At 39.6% G+C, this 22819-nt stretch overlaps 1 protein-coding gene across 3 annotated transcripts; it reads right to left on the bottom strand.

The window, feature by feature from the left end:
- Positions 1–33: 33 nt before the first annotated feature.
- Positions 34–22761, bottom strand: LOC146526103 (aminopeptidase N-like). 3 transcript variants are annotated; one of them, XM_085142353.1, is made up of 21 exons: positions 22460–22761; positions 12228–12938; positions 11414–11556; positions 11000–11136; positions 10704–10830; positions 10470–10624; positions 9959–10072; positions 9697–9840; positions 9287–9352; positions 9040–9105; positions 8740–8915; positions 8421–8497; positions 8157–8290; positions 5641–5696; positions 5417–5564; positions 5216–5307; positions 5013–5123; positions 3725–3892; positions 2708–2848; positions 2376–2457; positions 34–2247 (listed from the first exon to the last, which is right to left on the bottom strand). In XM_085142353.1, the coding sequence occupies exons 2-21, from the start codon at positions 12830–12832 to the stop codon at positions 2095–2097; spliced, it is 2895 nt and encodes a 964-aa protein (XP_084998479.1). In that variant the 5' UTR covers positions 12833–12938; positions 22460–22761; the 3' UTR covers positions 34–2094. The 3 variants fall into 3 exon arrangements, with proteins under 3 accessions (XP_084998479.1, XP_085000031.1, XP_084999245.1); XM_085143905.1 differs by lacking the exon at positions 22460–22761 and adding an exon at positions 14435–18463; XM_085143119.1 differs by lacking the exon at positions 22460–22761 and adding an exon at positions 14439–18463.
- Between the last annotated feature and the right edge of the window lie 58 nt (positions 22762–22819).

Genomic DNA, 22819 nt, shown 5'->3' with positions numbered 1-22819 from the left:
CTGCCCGTTTGCAATAAACACACCAAGAACAGGTACAAATGCAAGTTTATTCATGGGAAATCAGTTTGAAATGTGACATAAAGTTTGGATTAAAGGCTGTTTTCACACATGAACTTTGGAAAATATATACATATGTAAGCTCAGTGTGCTTAACACAGAAGATAAAAATGTAAAAACACGCTTAGTTATTGAGTGCAGGCCTGTGTGAACAAAGAGATTTGGAGTTTGTTTTTGAACGTCAGCGCAGATATAACTGATCTCAGGTCAGCAGCCGGCTTGCTCCAAAGAACAGGAGCACAGTAACTGAGTGCGCCCTCATCATACACCTTTGTGAATCAGATCCAGGTAAGAGATCTTTGCCTGATTGCTAGACAGGTGTGACTGGCTTATGAATCAGGATAAATGATTCTTATTGATAAACACAAGTGTGGGGAATCATCTGGAGAATCAGAATGATTTTAAATGGATGGGTTTGTGCTTGTTATCTGCATGTTGTCACCTCTCTTTGTAAGGAAGAAAATTGTTTATCTCAATGGCAATCATGGAGGAGCCATGAAGGTGTTGTAAGGAAAGCAAAAAATCTGATGAATTTGACAACTAAGGAAAATAAAATAACAGTATCTGAGGAGGAAATCAGAAAACCCACACCTTTCCAAAATGTCTACTTGAGAATGATGATGGTCTAAAAAAATTAAACTTGATTAGTAAAATGTTTATCCCTGAAACAGTTTGTAGCTGCCAGCATTTACTTTAAAATACTGAGACTTTTCCCCCTCACTCTTTGTTTCTGGGGCAAACATTACCACGTCTTTGGACCTTCCTTCACATCCATTCAGATAGTTTTAGCAATCTCCCTGCAACAATTTGCTGAAGTTTGTGAGCCCTTACTTTGGTGCTATGATCATTATTTCTTGTATTGACACAATGTTATTCTTTCGCTGATAAATTTAAAAAAAATGTAGTAAAAAAGTAGCCAGAAATGCATGGGAGGAATCGACAGTGCTGAACTGGACAATCTCAATAGTTGTGAGCTGCATCAGCCTGATGTGTAGTTACGGTTACAGTGTAGCTGCTGAAGCATAAACCCCCAGTCCCCTCCTCCAGCTCTTCAGGAGGGCTACTAAGGTGTTCGCAAGTCTCCTCCCAGGGAACCATGCCTGAAACCCTTCACCTAAAAGGTGTCCATGGGTACTATTCTTTCTACGACCATTTATTTTTGATTGGTGTTGTAAAGTTAGAGAAGGAAGGCTGAGATGGTTTGGGCATGTACAGAGGAGAGACAGTGGATATATTGGAAAAAGGATGTTAAATATATAGAGCTGCCAAGCAGCATGAGAAGAAGAAAAGCATAGAGGAGGTTTATGGATGCAGGGAAGGAGGAGGACAGTGTTGGTGTGACACATGATGTCACATGATGGAAGCAAACGATCGCATGATGATGAGCAACATAAAATTCAAATTTTGTGAATGAGGTCATTTGTCTAAAGCTGTCCTTTTTCCCAGGTGACAGGAAGCACACAACTTTAGATGTGCTCTTACTTCTGGAAATACTTTATTGTGTTTAGCGGTCAACACTTGCTGTAATTCAGTGAATTATTTTAAGTATAATTCTACCATGGCTTCAACCGCACATCATATGCACTTTGTACTAGGAAGTTGTCAGGATAGAGACTGTTTAATGTCTGATCCCACCACATCAGACATTTCTCCCATGCACCTCTGTCTAAGAAAGTTCAAGCACATGGATGAAAACAGCTGTCGTCAATAGATTTTAACCACTTGTAGAATTGCTGCCATTAATCTCTGCCTCTACTGCGCTACATTAAATTTACTGCATTAGGTAATAGTATAAATCATGATAAGCATCAACTTATAATGTAAACTATGTAGAAAACAAACACGCTGTCTTGGTCTCTTCCCTTCCCTTGCACTAAAGCTGATGTTAAGTAGGCTATTGTGTGACAACAGTTAAACAGTCCTTGTGCATTTGTCAAGAGAAAAGGCTTTTGTTGTTTCCGATGATTATAGTGATTTTCATTAATTACATATCACTGTCAGTAGTGAAAAAAAGGACTGTGGTGGCTTTTGGTGTTCTCACGTGGACTCCTGAGCAAACCACCGCTGCACTTCAGCTTTGTTTTCTGTCACCCACTTGATGTTAGCCGTTGTTTTCTCTATGGCCTGCTCTAGGGCTATGGTGGCAGAACCAAAGCCAACACTGAGGTTTTCTTCTTTGAATCTTTTAAGCTGGAGAGAAGAGCAAATACAAACAGACAAAATCAGATTTTTAGCAATCGTTGTATTTATTTTCTCCCAAATGCCCAAAAGGAAATTCTGTGTTTTTCTGTGTGGTTGTTGTTTTGTTGGCTCCATACCTCCTGTAACTCATACTCTGTAGAGAATCTCTGTGTGATTCCACTGACAAGATTAGAGAAGGAAAATGATCCTTTTCCATATCTAAAAAGAAAAGAAAAGGAAAAAAAGCTGTAGTTCAGCAGAAGGAATTAGGAATAGGTAGGTAGTCATGCTTGAAAACTCAAACTGGGCAAGTAAGTGAAAAAAACTGCAGGATTTGCACCTAAAGAAATGTGATTACTACTTAAATCCCGCTGTTAAATTCAGCTTTTAAAATTCTTTTCTGTCTTTAACAATTTTAACTCACCTTGTGAGTACCGACTATTTAGAAACAAAAGGATAGAGCTCTCACTGTTGGAAGATGTAACTCCATCTAGCATTGACGAAGTTCCACGCTAGCGGCATCCCCACAACATTTCGGGCAATATTCTGGATGGTAGAGGGGGCGTCTTGCTTACGGATCTTAGTTGGGTCTAGTGTGTACTCCAGATACCTGAGTCAACGATATACCCACATACAACGATTATTTCCGAGGGAAAATGGAAAATATCTGAGATCGTTCAAAGTTGTGACTGCACAATGCCTGCTATAGATATTGCTCAGTTTGATTCAGTTTTATTTATGCAGCACTAAACTATAAGGGAGGGAATCAACAACCAGAGACCAGGAGATAAAGTAGCATTAATGGTATATGGGAACTATTTTCTATTGTGACCACATTAATATTTAACATAATTATAGCACATTTATAGGCAATAACACACAGCTTAATATCTTGGAGGTGTGTGTGTGTGTGTGTGGGGGGGGGGGGGGCTGCTAAAGGCTTTCTTTAATTTGCATGGCCACCCTCATTATTTGGAAAGGAGTCCTTAGGGAGCGTAACCCACTCGCTTACTGATCGAACTGACAAACTGATTAAAAATGAATTACCGTGCATTTGTTGATGAGTTTATGGGACTGCATAAGAACAAACTCATCCCAGACAAGATAAAAACACGCTTGGTGGCCAGCATCCACAAGCAGGATTTATTTGTTTGTGAGGATATAATTAAAATAGTACTGTTTAGATAGCACCATGATGGGTGGTAAATAGAGTACAAGCCAATGTGGAAAGCTCAGTTCGACACTTGTTCTTCTGCTATGATGCGAATCTCTTCACCGCCAGTTCACAGTGTTACATTTACTATTTTTAATGGTTCTGTCATTAAGATTTAATTGCTATAATTGCTCTTATGCTGCAAAGCAGGGTCTCTTTCTCTGTGTTCAAATACTGATATATTAACTGAGTTTCATTCTGAATAAACAATCAGTTTAGCTTCTTTGAAAAGCATTTACATTGCTAATACATTACTATACTTCCACAACACACCTGTTCAAAAGCCAAGGTATTTTGCTGCAGGCCAGTGCAGACCTGAGCCTGGACGCTTCAGATGCCAGAGTAGCATTCTTGAACATGTTCCAGGCAAAGTCCCACTCTGCCACACCACCAAAGGCTATGGCGTAGCAATAAACGGTGCTTTTCAAGTTGGGATGGATCCTGGTGAACGTAAACAAGATTATGCAATGAATTTCAAATGAATCCTAGAACACTGGCTCACTCCTCTCCCGCTCTCTGAATGCACACACACAGACATACTTGGCATAGCGGTCGCTAGCTATTTAACAGTTTTGTAAACAGTTCAGCAGTCAAATTTAAGAGGTCGGAATTATGGCAGATTATAAGAAATATTCATTCTCACACCGCTCTAAATTCCTTACTGCTCTTGCAGTGGCCAGGGCAAGAGTCTTTGGACAATTGCAAATTGTCAGTGTCTGACAAAGTGTGGCATGTCTGAGGTCGGCATGGGAATGACACATCTACTTGCATGTCATGATCTGCTGGATTTGTAACTATGAAGATGCATTAATTTAAATGTATTTATTTATTTTATTTTATTTAGAAAGAGGGGCAATACATATTAATGAACATTTTAACAAATGTAAATATGCCAGATTATAGCCTTGGGCTAATTTCCATCTGCAGACCCTCTGGCAGGTTGGTGTTAAACACAAGTTAGTAAAAGCATACAGAGACACTAGTTACAGGTCATGTGACAAGGACAAAAACAGTGATCACATTATACTAGAACAAACACACAGATAGGCAGGTTTTCTGTACAATGCTTTTTCCCAACTGACTGCAGCGCCTGCTTCCCACAATGCATTGCGAACAGATTACTCCTTCAAAATAAGATACAGAAAAACTAATGCTGACTGTATAGAACATATTTTTAACTAAATGACTCTCTTTTTTAACATAAATTACCACAGATGAAATATGACATTTTATCACTAAATTATTATGAACCATTTTTAATCTTTTACTTGGGACAGAACATCAATTATATTGCACAAGTTCCAGTATTGCACATGCCCTTACTGTCCTGATATTGAACTGACCCATTACACTAATGGGTCAGTGCATTTGACCCATTACACTAATTACAGGTCTTGTTTCTAAAATCTGCTGGTTATGAGCTGCATCATAACCGCCTAACCCTAAAAACACCTGTGACTGCCAAGATTTGCCAAGACTGAGTAGTAAAAGACAGATATAAAAGCCTTAATGAGAACTTTCATGGGCTCAAAAGAACAGATTGAAACTACTTTGTACTCACGGGTTGCGACTTGGATTTTTCATCCACTCTCTGTACCAGCTTTTTATAAGCTCCCTACAGCCTTCCACTCCCGCACGGCAGGCTATCCCAATAGCATTTATCTGATTATACCTGAGAAAATTTTTTTACAGAGACAAACAATATATACAAAATCTTAGCTTTTTGATTTTATATCAAAAATCTGTGTTTAAAAGAGCCCTTACTGGTCGGTGTGTCCTGTAGGTACTCTTGTCCAGTTAGATGTAATTGTCTTGAAATGCTCAAATAGAGGTTGTATTTGTTTCTTAAGGTATGCCTAAAATAAGAGTTAGAGTTAGTTTTTTCCCTGTCAGTTGACTCTTTTACTTTAAACACTCACAATAGGCAAGAATAATAATTAGCATGTAAACTAAAGTAGGGCTAACCTGCAAAACTCCGTAGACTTCATTGCGGTCAAACATGAGAATATAGTAGTTGAGGTTTCTCAAAGCTGACTCCCAGGGGATGTAGTCTCGCTCTTTTGACAGGTATTTGGTAGTTCTCAGAGCCAGTGTGGTGCTGATTATTTTGGCTCTGGGGAAAAAGAAAAGGATGCTTTTTCACACATAACTGTTTAATACTTTAACTTAAGATTTTTCTTTTTCTTTACCTTGCTAAATTGAATGCATCATCGATCATTTGTGCCCTGTTGATGATTGATACAGCCTGAAAGAAAGAAAAAAGTCACATGCAAAGGCAACAAAGAGTACAAGACAAAACAATTTAATTTAAATATAAAATTATGAAATGTAATACACTGAAAATGCAATATGAAAAATGACATTGAACAAAGCCAACATATTTCTGTCTGTTAAAGCTCTGAAACCTTGGGCTTTATCAGATCAGCTGGAAGGACTCTCTGTTCTCATGTGTTTGTTTGTTTTGCACTCCAGCAGTTGAAAAGGCATTCACAAAGGTTGCCTGGTAGCTAAAAGTGAGATTGTTGACTTGACTGCTTGGTTTTTTAAATTGCTTTGCCACTGAAGGGTAGCCTGGATGACTTAGATTGTGACTGATTGTGATTTTACACGCTTGGGTACCGACCTAAAAAGTACTATGAACTCATTGTCATGTTAAAGTAATCAATTTGAGATGATCTCAGCTTTGTAAATTGGCATCTTATACTGCTGAAAGCAGCCATGAGGAGATGGATGGACATTGTCAGCAGCAATACTCAGGTAAGCAGTGGCATTTAAATAACACTTGGTTGCTTCTAATGGGCCCAAAATGTGCCAAGAAAATATCCCTCACACCACCACCAGCTTATACCACCAGCACCAGTCTGAACCGTTAATCCAAAGCAGCATGATTCATGCTTTCATGTTGTTCATCAAAAATTCTGACCCTACCATCTGAATACTTTTGCAGAAATTAAGACTCAGATCAAGAAACATTTTGGTCCAATTTTGGTGCAAATAGTAGCCTCGGTTTCCTGTTCATAATTGATGGTAGAGGTACCAAGTTTGGCCTTCTGCTTCTTTAGCCCATCTGCTTCAAGGTTCAATGTGTTTTGTGTGTATTCAGAAATGCTCTTCTGTTACTTTTCAATCTCAAAGCAGCCTGGATATCACCCTCTAGTATCAGCAAGGCATTTTCACCCAGAGAACTACCGCTCACTGAATGTTTTCTCTTTCTGACCAGTCTCTGTAAATCATAGAGACACATGTGTGGGAAAATCCCAGTAGATCACCAGTTTCTGAAACACTTAGACCAGCCCATCTGACACTAAGAAGCATGCCTGTGGCGGGGGCGTGTTCTTTGGCCTGCTGCAGAGGAGGGGAGACGCAGTGAGCTCACGGGACGGCGCTGAGGCGGGAAGGAGCAGGTGCCCGGAACTGACTTGATGAGGAGAGACTTTTCTTATGTCTTGCAGTGAGAAGGAGCAAGAGGGACAACGGGAGTGACGGAGTGGCTGCGTCTGGGGCAGGAGCCAGAAACTGCAGGGAAATTCACGACTGTAAATAAAGCACTGTTAAACTCTCAAACGCAGAAGTGTCCATCTGTGGGTCGTGTGTCACAACGACCTTCTCAAAATCCCTTAAATCATTTAGATTTAGATGCTCAGTTCTATTTCCACCATGCCTAAATGCAAAGAGTTGCTCCCATGTGGCTGTGGATCTGATAGTTGCATTAAAGTGCAGAACGGGTGTACTCAACAAAGTGGTCAGTGAGTGTAGTCTAAGATCTCAAATAACTGACAGAAAAAGCAGCAAATATAAACATTTGACAGCTGATACGTTTCTGAAATGTAACAAATTCAGCTTTTGTCTCGTCTTCCACAACAAAGAGTTACACATACTGAAAGCAGTTCAAATTGTCTACAGCTCAGTGTGTACATTTGGCAAAAATGCATAGATTGTACCAAATATCTTTTTTCTGCTAAGACTTTTAACTTGGAGTTTTTGTGCAGTTATTGTGTTTTTAAGATTATTTGCCTAGTCTGGTGCTGTCTGCCTTTAGCCATTTAAACACATGAACCTCAGTCAAATTCATGAGATATCGTTTTAGATAATTATCCTTTCGCACATGAAGGACAGCAGGAAAAAACACCCTTGAAGTACATTCATACTACTGATAATACTGTGTTTGCTTCAGGCAAAGGAGTCTGGAAAGCCTTAACAGGAGACAGCACACATAATTCTCACTTGATACTGTTAAATACACAATTCTTGTGCTATTTTCATATCAGTGCAATAAGATGGCACACAGAACAGAACAACAGGGGCAGGTTGAAGACCGGCTAATACTGGTTCAAGAGTACCCAGACCTTTATCAGGTGGTATCTGTAAAAGTTCAGGGCTGCAGTGCTATTGTCAGGAAAGTGTAAGATACAGCTAAAAGTATAATAACCAGTCACAGCAGAAAGTCTTTGTCGCTGACCCAATCCAGCACAAACTGACCTTAAACATAGGCAACAGAAACTAGGGGAAATTCATAGATATAGTTGGAGTAAATTTAAATTTTTTTAATCTTATTTTGTTTTATTATTTTAGTTTAGTTTGGTTTTATTTTTATGCACCTATTCCATCCAGTTTTGGTTATTTGAATAGCCGTTGTACAGTCTTTAGTTGTCATACCATCTAAATGTGGACATAAAGCACAAACAGGAAAACACTCGTGACTCACCTGGTGGTTGGTGTTGAGCACGGAAAGGAGACGGTCCCAGTTATCAGGATCGTAGTTCACCCTGAAGTATCCAGATACATTTGTGTTTGCGAGTACCCAGTCCTGTCCTGACACTCTCATCGGAATATGAGTGTCTAGTTAAACAAAAGAAAAGAAAGATTTGATTAATTTAATGAGCTGTGGTTAAACCAACTAATCTAGTAGGAAATGTCTTGTTTTTTAGTCTGTATGCAGAGCTAATACAGCACCATGATATGAGTGAACCTGTTTTATGAAGGAGCCAGTATTGTGGCTGCTGCACACCCGTCTTCATCCATTTGATAGGGACATACCAGGTGTAACTAGACAGAAAAGACATAATGGGAAAAGAATAAAGATAATTTATTGTTTGTCATTTCCATATTATGATTTCACTGCTAGTGGATACACTGGATTAATACATCAGATTCTTATTGGCTGCTGTCGGAAAAAAATCAGCTTAGGCAGAAGCAACACAAACAAATCAGAGTCACATCTCATGTCAGCAACACACGACATCAGCCCCTTCGATGTGAATGAGAACCAGGTTAAAACAGTTTCCTACTTGAACTGAGAGGGTCTGTCCACTGTAGAGTCTGGATCCAACAGGAAGTGTTTCTGTGTGACACTTCCTGTCCGGGTGTCAACAGTGACAACTGGGTAGCCCATCTGGAGAGTCCAGCGGTTCATGATATTTTCCACAGAGTGTGGAATATGTATTCCTGGTGTGTTTTCAACTGCCTGACAACACACACACACACACACACACACACACACACACACACGGGTAGCAGGAAATTAAGATAATTGCACACACACACACCCAAAAAACACAATACCAGTGAAGTTATGCAGGTTAACCAACCTGTTGGAGATGATCCCACAGGTCTGTATACACAGTGTTACCAAAAGCGAATGTGTTCAGGTAAGACTGAAGACACAAAACAGAGATGAGGATCATATGATGCAATCACGAGAAAAGGAATATAGTGGGAATTTACCAGGAAACATTTTTTGGCTTAAATAACCACAGACACAGCATCATTAATTCCTAGTCTGCTGACAGTCGCACACACATTATGGCAGCAGAGATGAAGTGACGATATACTCACACCGAGTCCTCTAGCAAACACAGGCTCGGTGAGAAACTCTGACAGCATCCTTAGCACTGCTGCACCCTTGGAAAAACAAACCGCCAGAATTTGGTGAGCTTGAGTTTCTCATAACGGAAAGGGATTTTCCACAAATCCCAAAGCAAACATTAAAACGAGTTGCTGTCCTGATGGTGCGATATGAATCACACGGACGCAGGAAGACTGAGTGAATTGGGAAAACTGAGCGTTTTACTGCAAATTAGCTGAACACAAAGTAATATAATTTAATAAACATGAGAGTTTAAAATCAAAAGGGCTTCAAATCTGGCTATATTGTCTGCAAATGTGGGTGATAATGTAGAATACATACTTAATTTCTGTGAATCAACTTGCATAAAATGTTGTGTAAAATTATAGGAGGAGCAGACCTTGCTGTAAGAGATAGTGTTGAACATTTCACTGATCTGAGCGGGCTCATTGACTTCCTCTTCTCCACGTGACAGTGGGTGAGAGAAGGCCAAGGCGTCCACAGCAAACACCTTCTGAACATCATAAAGGACGATGTGATCTTTCTGCAGCCGAGCAGAGAAAGAGAACCAAAAAAGTTACCAATCTGTGACACAAAAGTGTACATCTGTTACAAACTCTATCGAACTTTGCTGTCTGTGGAGATGCAAGCATGTCTCTTACAATGTTCCAGGTGGGCTCGGCGTAGTCGACTCCGAGGTACTCAACATATGATGCAAACCCCTCGTTTAACCACAAGTCATTCCACCATCGCAGAGTTACCAGATTTCCAAACCACTAAATAAACACACGAGGAGTACACAGATGAGCATTTCTACCATGACCAGGCAATTAACGTTTCCATGAACCTAGACTTTGGCCAACATTAGCACTATCAGTCACATCTAAGCAACACAATAACCGAATCAGCAGGGGATTAAAACATTTCAAACCACAGGTTTTCCCATCTGTTATTATGTGTCGAGAGGAGGGTGAAATTACTCCACTATCACGATTTGTCATCTGCTCTTGCAAAAGGGAGTAACACAAGTAGATTTGTTTTTACAGTGCTTGATGAGTGAAGGAGGGAGACTTTGCTGCAATCACGTTCATTTCATAATATAATGTTGCTTTAGTTTGTGATGCCTAAAGCTTTGAGAAAAGAGACCGTCTGGGTTAAAAACCAATGCTATACCATGTGTGCGAGTTCGTGGGCAATCACAGTTGAGACCCTCTCTTTGTTTCCAGTGGAGGAAAGGACGGGGTCATAGAGCAGGGCCGTTTCCCTGTATGTGACCAGACCCCAGTTCTCCATTGCTCCAGCGTTGAAGTCGGGCAAAGCGATCTGATCTGTGGAGACGAAGGGTTAAAAAAACATGCTGTGCTTAGGGAGATCATTGAAATGAAGTGATTTAGCAAAATGGTCTACCTGACTTGGAGAGAGGATATGATGTGTTGTAATAATGCTCATAAAACCTCAGGATGGGTCCCGTAACATTGAGAGCATAGCTCCCCTGCCCATCATCTATTGCTTTTCTCCGAGCCCAGATTCGAATCTGCAAAAAGTAATTTAAATCTTTGAGTCCAAAAAAAGCCGTGCTCCTTACCATTTCATGCTCGTTTTAATTTTCCAAGATCATGTTTGGGAACATATAAGCTGGGAAATGCTTTTTGGATCCTGGCCTCACTGGGGATTTAAGTGAATATGTAATCCAGGTTTCTTACCAACAAATCGTTTTGGTTTGACTCAATGGGAACAAAGTCGCTGACGATAAATGCCAGTAGATATGTTGACATTTTCCGCGTGGGCTCAAATGTTGTAATTTTGACAGCCACACCGTCAATGACAGCCTCTGAAGCTTCTGTGCAGGCAGAGAAAAATATTAAACACTCTGTTAGCATTAACAGTGTTTAGTTACTTATTTACTTTAATAACTTGGACAAGGTGTTTTTTATTAGTTACAACCAATGACTGAAGAAAACAGTCATTGGCTTTTCTACATTCACCGGTTTATGAAGCAATCACATTACCTACTACTTACAACATGATATCTATTCTCATTTTGAGCTTGTTTTTCCATTTTACACTTTCCATTTGCACTGAAAAAAAACTGAAATGGTTTTGTTTATCCAACGAACCCTTTTCCTTGCCATTGGACAGAGCCACAGTGTCTCGTGAGTGAATGATCGTGACACTAAAGACTGCTTTCATGGCTGGTTCGTCAAAGCAAGGAAAGCTTTTCCTGGCGTACGTTGCCTGCATTTGTGAGGTAGCAACAACTCTGCAAAACATTGGAAATAAACATTAATGGAAAACATTCACCAACAATCCAAAAGCCTTCAGACAAACATTAAGCAAATAATACTGCAGCTTTATCACAGACACTGGCATCTTAAAATTATGCACAATCTCATTTGGTGTTTGCATGTGATTCACTAAATATTAGACACAAATCATCACATATTAAGTAAATCTGAACATCGATAACACAGTCATTCATCCAGCTAACAATCATAATTCACAAGTTACTGTATTGTGTGAAGTACAAAAAGAAAGTGATATGTCTTCTTTTGATTGATTGGCTGTATTGCACAAAGTGATGAAAACTGCAATCTACTGAGAACGACAAATATGGGTAAAGACTCATTCTGCAGCTTTCACTCAAATCTGACCCGTCCACTGGAAGCAGTAGAAATTCTTGCGATAATGGAAATGTGCACGTTAAATGACAAATATGACCTTAACCTTGACCTTGAAATGTAGCTAGTGAGTAAAACCATAAGCAGAGAACAGGTTCAAAACATAAAGCTAACAGTGGTTACCTGTCTGTGATTGCAACCTCCTAACGCTGACATGTTTGCTCTCCAAAAAGAACCCAATATCTCACCAGCAGCATCTGACAGAACAGCAGTATTTAACACCGTGGAATAAGAATGTGTTGACAAGTCTTACTTCTTTACGCCATCCTCAACATATTCACTCCTGTAGAAGCCCTCCAGGTCATCCGCCAGCTCCCCGAGAAATTCTGTGTGAAGTGAATAGGATACTCCCGCCGATAATCTGCTGCCTAGCTGAATAACCAGAAACTCAGTTTTCTTCACAAGCCAAGAATTCAGTATAGTGGGCACTGGGGCCTCACCCTGGCTGCTCAGTTTAGCGTGGTGCCCAAAGAAGGTAGTAAAGTTGAGTTTCCTGGAGTGGATGATGATGAGGTCTGTTTCTTTCACACATTTAAAAATTACTGTTGAACGTCCAGTGAAGATGTACAAGCCCTCTGCATTGGGCTTCAATCGTGGCCACAGGGTCACATTGTAAGAGACGGGGATGAGGGAATCTGGAAGTCTGTAGTGGTCCCAGGGTTCCTTTGGGGTGTCAGGGGTGGTGCTGGGTGTAGTTGTACTGGTGCTATCTGATGCTCCATCTCCTACGTTACCTTGATTCTTGGACTTTTCCTTGTTGTAAGCAACAGAAAGAGCTATAATTGTAGCCAGTCCACAGACCGCGAGTACAAGCATCCCGAGGCCCACATTTTTACTTATGTAGTAGACTTTCCCCATGTCTGATCAGAAGGTCAATGCAGGAATCAGAGGGGTCTCAGTCTGTTTATGTCAGCACGGCAGAACTCCTCCTTCTCAGTTAATGGGTGAGCTATTTACATGGCACCTGCCCAAAAAAAAGAGGAAAAACAAGAAAACCTCAGCCATTTAATCCATAACTTGGCATCTTTATTTTTGTAATGAACGTCAAGGATGCTTAACAAGCCATGTAGTTTCATAGTTACTGTTTTGAAAGAGTTATGTAACATTAATAAATCATTCCATTTCTGTGATGCATTATAAAAACCAGACTTCCAAAGTGGTCTCCAAACAGCACTTCACTGTGAACAAAAACAAATCTGTAAAAAAACCTTTTTGCTTTTAAATTCATATTTGCATTCCACGAAGGTGCCTCATAACAATATGGGGCTCATAAAACTGTCCTCAGTAGTACTACTTGAAAAACGTATCATTATTCCTCATCCTGCAGGCAGCGGGTTAAACACTGAAAAAGACACCTAAGGGTTGAAGGTGTTGTTACTCAGACTTCTTGGCTTTGGTGTTTTGCGCTGGTCTCATGCAAAACAAAAATGTTTCAGCATCACAAGTTGATCCGAAAAACAACTTTATGTATCACAACGAAAATGATCAGTGGTACTATAAAGATAAAAAAATATTGGGGGTAAATATTGTCACAAAGGCAGCAAGCTGAATAATGAAGCATTAAGCCAGAGCTCATCTTTTGAGTGCCTTTAGCTTTTCTGTGGGCAAATTCAAACTATTCCTGTTCTATTTTCTGAGTCTTTTCCGTTTTCCCACACTATCAAAACATCAGTGCTATTCGATCATCGAGTTGAAGAAAACAGGACGGGAGGAAAAGGGAGGAACCGTCTGCTGTAATTGATGGTTGGGGTAGTTTGGGTCAAAGTCAATCTCTGTCACCGCTGAAGATAAAAAAAATGAAGCCAGTGTGCGAGTGGGAAAAAACTGCAGTTCTTGTGGGTATCACTTGAAGCTGATTAATTAAACTGGACCTTTTCACTCTGTTGTTAATGGATTACCTGACAGATATCATCATTTGCTGCAAGTTAAAGACCGCCTAAGAAATTTTTGCTTCAGTTTGAATAAAATTCTAGTGTTTAATGAGCTCATAGTACTTATTAAACCAATATCTGTCTGTGCCTCGCACCCATACAGATTATAAATGCAGCTTGCTAAATTTATTTGATAAATAACACCACTCTTTCATCAATACAAGGTAAGTTCTGGCTACAAAACGTGGCAGTGGCCAAAAAGATAACAATACATGTTCAAAAAGCAAAAATTAGACCAGTGGGTAATATCACCATGGCTACATCCAGCTTTTAACCTGTCTACTGTCTATGGTCAGAAAATGGAAAGCTGATCCAGTCAAGGACCAACCCTAGAAAAGCCCACAAATCCAACTTCTACCTGAATCCAGGTAGTACCCGATTGGGGTTCTTCTGTCGTTCCAAATTTCAGACATTACCCAAAATTGACCTTTTTGTTTTTGTAACCAAAATTGCCTAAAACTCTATCAGTGATTATTTTAAATGAGTCAGAGATAATGAGAAGAAGTTCTTGTTATTTTTAAAACTTCACCTACAGACATCAAGACGTGTAGCTCCTGTATTCCTTCTTGTTAACTCCTGTTTGGTTAGGAAGTAGCAGCATGCATCCAACTTCGACTCTGAATTCTTTCTAATTTTACCAAAAGACGTTGCTGAAATCAAAAGTGTCATCCCAGTTCCTGTTACTCCTTTTGACACGACAAAGAACACTCATTAGCTGCCAATTTGGTTCAGCTTGTTCTGTTAGATAACCTTCCAGCTACGTCTCTTCCTTGCCTCATCAGTATCATAAAGCACTCTGCATGCAGACCAGTGCATCCTATCTCCCTACATTATTTGCATCAAACGGTTCAACTCTTCACTCTGAATTCTCTGTATTTTTAGCAGGCAACCAGCAGGTTTTCCTGCACTACCTGCAAAAGTTAGTCATTTAGCCTCTTTGTAAACAAGAATGCCTTTCCAATTAATTGTTTTCACCATATCTTATTTATTCATATCATCCTGTCTTTCAGGCCTATAATCACACAAACCTACTCCTTTCTTTTCTTCACCACAAATCCACAGAATCCTGTCTCATCGCCATGACCTTTTGTGATGTCTTTGTTGAAAAGGGAATTTTTCTCTGTCACAACCTCTGTGAATATTATCATACGTTTCCAAAGACTGTAATCTTGCCTTATAGTCATCTAAATTCAAAAGCATTTTGGTAAATATGCTTGTTCACTTTCTAAAGAAACTGACAGAATACTCATGTGTGTACAGTAAACATGAAATTGGGCCAGGGGCCAGTTAGCAAACAAGGAAACATTTTTTTTCACGGACAAGAGTCACAAGATGCTTTACAGAAAACAGTCCAAGACAATACAAAGAGGACAGAAGAGAAAACAAAGATAACGAACACAAAATGTGTACAGTGCAAAAAGTGACATTTACCCTTATATGAAGCAAGAACTGCACAATAATTAAAACAGGGTTAAAAGAAGACTCAAAAGTATGTTACACAAAACCTCAGCTGGCACAAAATGTGTTGCTAAAATGCTAAAGTAAGTAGATATATTGTCAGCTCTCAACAGGATTGTGCTAAGTCCTCTACAGGTCGGGCCAAGTTGCTTCAAAATCGCTGTTACCCTGCATCCTTATGTGGGTGCAGGGAACAAACCTATAGTAAGGCCAAGCTTAGCACAAAGACTGAAACACAGGAGGAAAAAAAAGAAACTGTCACGATCTGAGGAAACAGACCGTGCGGTGGTGCGTGTGGTGGACCCAGGTGCGAACAAGAGAGTAGACCGGAGTAACTTAAACTGAAAGCGAGCCTTTATTATGGCTGAAGACAGGTCTCAAACAAAGCAGAAATACCGTGACAAAACTGAGCTAAACTAAACTGGGAAACGGATACTGATAAACTATGAAGACTCAGAAAATCATGACGAAGACTGGCCGTGAGGACATGGAGGGTGGGAAACACAGGCTGTATCCCAATTCAGGGTCTGCAGCCTTAAAGTACGCAGCCTCAACGATCCTCAAGGGCCGCGTACTTAAAGACCGCTAAGGCCGGAAGTGCGAGGCTTGTGAAATGGGACGGTCTAGCCTCCGTTGCGCTGCCCAGGTTGCCTAGCAACCATGATACTAACAGCTGGAAATGTTTCATACAGCTTTGTTTGACAGAAATGAAGGAGAAAATATTTTGTTCATTTGTTTGTTTGTTTCTACATGAGCTTTGATCATTCTCTGATTAAGGTCAGCTATTGAACGGTGTATATTTTAAAGTAAAGGCTTTAAAACCAAGTTAGTACAAACGTCACTAATGTCACATAACTTTGCCGACATGTGGCCAACAGTAATGTTTTAATGTTCTTCGTTATTAAACATTTGCACATAAATAAGTGACATAATATTCAGTACTTAGTTTACTAAGTTACTCTTTTCGGGCGCCCCTCATCCGCTGTTTTTTTTTTATTATAAATTATCCACACCCACCACTGCGCTATGCATTCTGGGATATGTTGGGCCACGAAGTCTACACCGCCACGTCCTTAAAATTCAGGGAAATGAAGGACGCATTTGAGGGCCGCATTTCGAGCAGCCTGTGAATTGGGACAGCCTTCGTGGCGTCGCTGTGACGTAATCGGCCTTAAAATGCGGCCTTTAAGGATGCAGACCCTAAATTGGGATACAGCCATTGACGACGCGACACAGACTGCATGAAACATACACGTGAGGGATGATCAGGGGAAGTGGCCACACATGGGAGCACAGCTGACACACATGAACCTAAAGATAGGACAGGAGAAGTGAAACTAAATACACTGACATTGAATACAGACTTTCAAAGTAAAACAGGAAACATGGAGATTAGACATGACATGAACCAAACATAACCACGCAGACATGACGCATGACAGGTAGACGCACGAACCAGGGAGACTGAGTACAGGGGGAGATGACATAAACAACTAAGAAACAAAGGGCTAAACAGCACCCTAGAAATTAACTAGACGAACTAAGCTAAAGCATAAATGAATACAAAAGATACATAAAACTCAACACTGGGTCACACGACCCAGGACTGTGACAGAAACCATATTAACTGGTACTTGCTGTATATTAAAGAATGCCTCAGGTATTTATTTGAGCTCCTTTTTAATATTGGACTGTCCATTTTGGTTTTAAGCATTCAAATATATATTTCCATGTAGTAGCCTTTCCCACTTCACTTTGTCATTAACTCATTTCCATTTGTGTCATTAATATTTAACAGTAGGAGATCAGACAGCCTTCACCTCTACACTGGTAGATATGCCGTGACATCATAAAAACACTCTAATGAACCTGTTATCAATAATTTCTCAATATTTACAGCTGATTCTTTCCATGGAAGACTTTGTATCCCGAGTTTTATGGAGTCTTGGCACAACAGTTCATTAAGTGTAATAGGGTAACAGTTATAAATGAAAGTGAATATAAGATTTTTCTATTAATTCTGTCTGCTTCACCAGGTTTTGACTTGAAAATGAAAGAGAGAAATGAAAGAGAGTAGTGTAACAATAACACCTCTGTACTATTTAGACATCAAAACTGGCAATAGAAGTAATAATACCTTGTTTACCAGTTAAAGAGTGAAGAGATATAGAAAGATACAGAAAAGAGACTATTTTCTTTCAGAATCTTCTCACACTATCGGTATTTTCAGTGAAATTGAGTCTAGTTATATCTGCTAGCGAACAAACAAACAGAATACAACCCAAAGTCAAAGCACTCTGTGTCACTTATGACTTGTACCAAACCAAAACCCTGACCATGTAGTTATTTATTTCATAATGAACGGTCTGACAGCATGTCCATGTGACTGCTCATCAGAGTGTCCTGAAACACAGGATCATCATGATGTTGTCACAGTCCTGGGTCGTGTAACCTAGCACTTTGAGTTTTCTTGTTTTTTTAAATTCATTATTTATTTTTAGTCTTTTTCGTATTAGCACCTAGGTTCCTCAGTTGTACTTCTTCGTTCATTTAGAGTCCCTTGGGTATTCACCCCTGTGTTAAAGTTCCCCTTGTTGTTGAGTGTCTTGCCTGTCATGTTTTATGTCTGCACGGTTAATGTTGTCATGTCTGCGTCTCACCGTGTTCATTTCTCTGTGCGTCATTATGTTCATTCTAGTCATCTGTTTCCTCATGTGTGTCCACTTCCCCATATCACCTCATGTGTGCGTATTTAAGTCCATTTTCTATAACTGTTCGCTGTCAGGACGTCTGCCCATTTTCCTTCATGTTATCTAGTCATAGTCACAGTTTTAGTCACAGTCAAAGCCATAGTTCAAGTCATAGTCTTAGTTCATGTCATACGAACTTGTTTGTTTATCTTCGTGTAGACTTGGTCTTTTTTTTGGTTTAGTTTATGTGTTTGGCCAGAATTGGCCAGAAAGCTTCTTCTTTTGCTGAGAACGCAGTTCTTTCCTTCGGTGTCTGTTTTTGGGTCCGTGCAACAAAACACAGCAGCGTACCCCGCCGTGACAGATGTGTTAAATATCTCATGACTTGTTCTGTGTTAAGAAGGCTTTTATATCTAAGAGCATTTTATATCTATATATGAGGTTGTTTTCTAGTTTTTTTTACATTTATTTATATTATATATATGCATATATTATATATGATATATATGCTTTCAATCGTATCTTTTTTAAATAAAGGTAGTTGGTGATTAGCGCTGTCACCTGGGTTTGAATCCACCAGCCAGCTCGGGCCTTTTGTGTGACTTCCCTGTACTTATATGTGTAAACTCTGGCTCCCTCCTGCAGTTCTCTGTGTGTTAGCCTTGTGACAGCCTGGCAGTTAGTCCAGGTTGTACGCCAGTTTTTGGCTGTTGCAGTGTGACAGCTGAGATAGGCTGTAGCACAGATAGGCTGTAGCACACTGCAACGCTAAATTGGATAAGTTTTAAAAGAAATTGATGGCGGAGTTTTGTGTACAAAAAATACCTTGTCTTGGAATCTATCATACCATTATAACACCATGATAACAGTAAATTCTTCACAGGAGGTTTATATTTTAAGTTGAAGGTTAATAGTTTCGTTTTTTTTATTTGAAGAAATACATCAGTGTTGTGTGTGAAAGTTTTATTTATGACTTGGACTTTGACTTAAATTTGATACCCATTACAGGATGACATCCGAGCCAATTTTATCTGTTTACTTGTTAGAAAAGCTGACCTAGGCCATAATGACTAACTTTCCAATCAGTCATAAAAGCGAGTAGGTGATTGGAAATGAGTCATGGTGTTAAGTGTGTATTAAACCATCATTATTTAAGATGCTATTATTCATTTTGAACAAACACATTTTAGTCTTAAAATAACTCAAATAACTCATAACTTGCCACTCTCTCTGCTTGTGTTATTTAGCTTAGTTTAGTTTGGATGTGAAGTGTTAACAAAGATCAGTTGTATCTTCCTCCAGTTAAGTATACACAGAGCTGTGTCTTCGGTTTGTTCACACACATCTAATTAAGAATGACATAACTGATGGTTGATAATAATCCATCGCCCATTGTAACGATAGCTTGTAACACTCATCAGGAGGTGAGTCCAAAGCCATGATAACATCCACGTCATGATAATTCAGCTTCTTTAGAAATGAGATGCTCACAGGTGATCACACACACAAACTACACCCTTTTTGGCTCCTACCTCAAAGCACACTGTGCGCTGTCGATCTTACGTGCTGCACAATAATGTTTAATATTTAGTATTTACTGTCATATTCCCATATATCACTGTGATGTTGTATATTCTATTACTCTCGTTTGTTGCTTGTTTTCTTTTTTCTTTCTCAACAGGTGATCCAGGTGATCGATATATATTTTTTGGGTTTTTTGGGTTTTTGTTTTTTGCCCTTCTCCCCCGTCCCTCTTCTCAGCTGTTTTTCTTTCTCCCCTTTCTTTCCCCCAGTCAAGTCTGTCCCGTATTCAGCAAGTGAAAATAAAATAAACAATAAAAGGTGAATCAAATGGACCATTACGGCAAGGCTGGGATGGTCAATTTGGTAAAGTAAATCCGTTGGGCATCTTTCTTCGCCTTTAGACAATAATTCTGATGGCAAAAGAGCCAAACGGGACAGGCAAAAAGTTTATAGACCAAGAGAGGGGAAACAACGATAAACGCTTACCCCGCTTACTTCAATTGATTTAAAAGATCAGTGGGTTCCTTGAGTATGCAAAGACCCACTGCAGTCAGTGGTATGTGAACTCAACAACCTACAGGTGGAGAACATGAGGAACATACACTGGAATGCAATACTGCGGGCCAGGACAGAGAGTTATTCTTCGAGCTGGCTTAGAAAGCCTGCTCTCAAATGTCTGAGCTTTTCCCACGCAGCAAAAATGAACTAAAAGCCTACTGTTTTTGAAAGATTGACTTATAGTTGTAGACTACACACAAAAAAGGAACAGAAGCTCAGGCTGGAAGACACAGCAGCATGTAGAAAGATTATAATTCGGTGATGATTGTATTTTTACAGAACAGTCATTGCCACATAACAATAATGCACTCAAATTATTATTGTCTATATCTCTTTCAAAGCTTATTTCTTGTGTTATTAATGGAATACCTTTTTAGTGGCAGAGAAATGGAGCAGTGCTTGTTAGGCGCCAAAGAAAAGGTGCTGATGGCGAAACAGCAAAGAGCTGAATGTATCGATGGAAATAACAAGAAGAATTCATAAAATATTATTGCGTCCCCGTTACGCAGTTTACAACTGTGGCTTTGGAAGACTTAGCGTTGTGCTGAATAAATATTCAATCGAGGGTTTTTGGGTAGGTCACAGAAATTGTTTTATCCAGCGTGTAGAATTTACAAAGCTTGTTTGGGAGCATGAGTTTGATTATTTACAGTCACTGGGAGGTGTTTGTGTGACTATTCATATTTATATTGAGAGTGACATGTGGACAGTTGTGGAGCTGTGAGTATATCAGCACCTTGCTGTTATAAAACTGGATATGACAAAGGTGAATTTTCCAAGAAAAAACTATATGCTCGTACGGTATCAACTTCTCAATCCTGAGATAAGCTGAATCTTTTTGACTGCAGTTGGGACTTTAATTTTTGATGTTTAATAAGATTTAAAACCATAGATTGGAGTCATAAAAACAACATATTCTCATAGACTTCTAGGTTATCTGATTTAATTTAGCAAACAGTGGAGTTGCACCCTGCAGGGTATTAGAAAGAATATAGATTTAATGAAATAAAGCTTTTATACATTGTTTGTTTGTTTTTGTTTGTTGTTTTTTATTGGTATTGCTGTCATTACAGCATAAAGCTTCAAAATCGCACAATGTGTTACGTTTTAATGACGGAAAAGTTTTATAGCATACAAGGCTCGGCTTCTTTGTTGGTGCTAACTTATAAACAATGTTGAATAGAAATATAACTTTCAAACAACAGGTTATAACGTCTATTCTTTCCCATTTCAGCAGTGGAAGGTAAATCAAATGTCTGTGAAATCAATCAGGGGAATGAATTTTAATCATCAGTCTTTCAAATAAATCCACTTACAGTCACTTTAGACCAATTCAATAAGAAATATAATCCAAACAAATCACGAGAACGTTCCTCTTCGCCAACTGAGAGCCGGAGTGGGAATGTTTATCGTGGGGAGGGCAAAGTCACATATTTTCATGGAGTAATAAAATGACCGTGAAAAAGCAATGTGACAAGGCGCGTTTCGTGGTGTGATTTTTAAAAGGCCTCCCGCTTACATTCTCTGTAAGTGCTGCGTATTCTTTTTGAAGAGCCACAGAAGAACGTCTTTTATCTATCATGTGATTAACTGGAAGAACGAGAAATGCAGGACAGCGCACCTTCTTTTTTGTGTGCTCCATCCGTGTCCTATCACACTTCAACCTTCAGCTTTTTTTAACAAGATTTATCATTATCCATCAATAAATTTGGACTTATCTCAGACATTTAAAGATAAAAAATACCTTTTAGCACTCATGCAATCATTCCACCTGTTCGTGAACCTGTGACTGACACTATCAACTCTGTGTTTACTCACTTCCACGCTGAACAGATAAGCTACAGTCAGTTTATGGGGGATGCAGAGCTTACATGCAGAACAGCCCATGCTGGATGTTAACAGATGACTAATAAATCCACATCACAGCCACTAAAGCCAAACACTGATTTATCTCACAGCTGCTGTACTAAAGTATTTACTTTGCACTCACTGCAAACTGAGTTGCCGTTGCATACTTTTGGTTTGCAGCGTAAGAGCAGCGTAACTCAAAGTATCATGGATTTTCTTAAACGGCATCACAAGACTGTACTTCACAGCGAAAAGTCTGCCTTTGATCCATTCAGAGATCATTTGTGAACAATTACACCAACTTCTTGCTGCACGGAAACTCTAAGGGAAAAAGCAGTGCAACAATTTACCAGATGGCTGTAAAACTTGCACAAAGGACAACTAATGTTACTTTTCTTAGAAAAAAAAAAGACTGGATCAACAAGACTGGTCTCTTTGGTCATATTTTTACTAAAGATGTAGAAAACAGTACCTACCAAACCTTGTGTAGCTGCATGTCCACCGCTCGCCCGGAATTAAGTCCACAAAAGACGTTTAAGTTGAGCTGGAATGATCCCAGGCTTAAAGACTTGCAGTCGGCATCTGGGAGAACGGAGGTAGGAGGTGGCAAGAGCTATGACAGGTTTCTCTAGAGATGTAGGGAGGGAACAATCTCCTCTATGCCCCAAAATCCCTAAATTAGTGGGAAGGGGGGAATGAAAGAATGCGGCTGTATCAACACTGCATTGTGGTCAAGCAGAAAGAGCTCCGATCCTCAGAGGTACAGAGTGTCCTGATCATTCTGATTAAGGTTTCATATGACGCACATAAACCCCAGCCCCAGTGCCTCAGCTTAC

The sequence above is a fragment of the Neolamprologus multifasciatus genome, chromosome 1, assembly GCF_963576455.1.
Source record: "Neolamprologus multifasciatus chromosome 1, fNeoMul1.2, whole genome shotgun sequence".
NCBI classification, from domain to species: Eukaryota; Metazoa; Chordata; class Actinopteri; order Cichliformes; family Cichlidae; genus Neolamprologus; species Neolamprologus multifasciatus.
This window is presented reverse-complemented; position numbering and strand designations above follow the sequence as displayed.

Coding starts and splice junctions, on each gene's coding strand:
- LOC146526103 (XM_085142353.1), bottom strand. CDS start 12,832: ATGGGGAAAGTCTACTACATAAGTAAAAATGTGGGCCTCGGGATGCTT. Junction 8,916..9,039: donor TGTGGGATCATCTCCAACAG/GTTGGTTAACCT, acceptor GTGTGTTGTCAG/GCAGTTGAAAACACACCAGG. Junction 8,291..8,420: donor CTGGCTCCTTCATAAAACAG/GTTCACTCATAT, acceptor TTGTTTAACTAG/ACACTCATATTCCGATGAGA.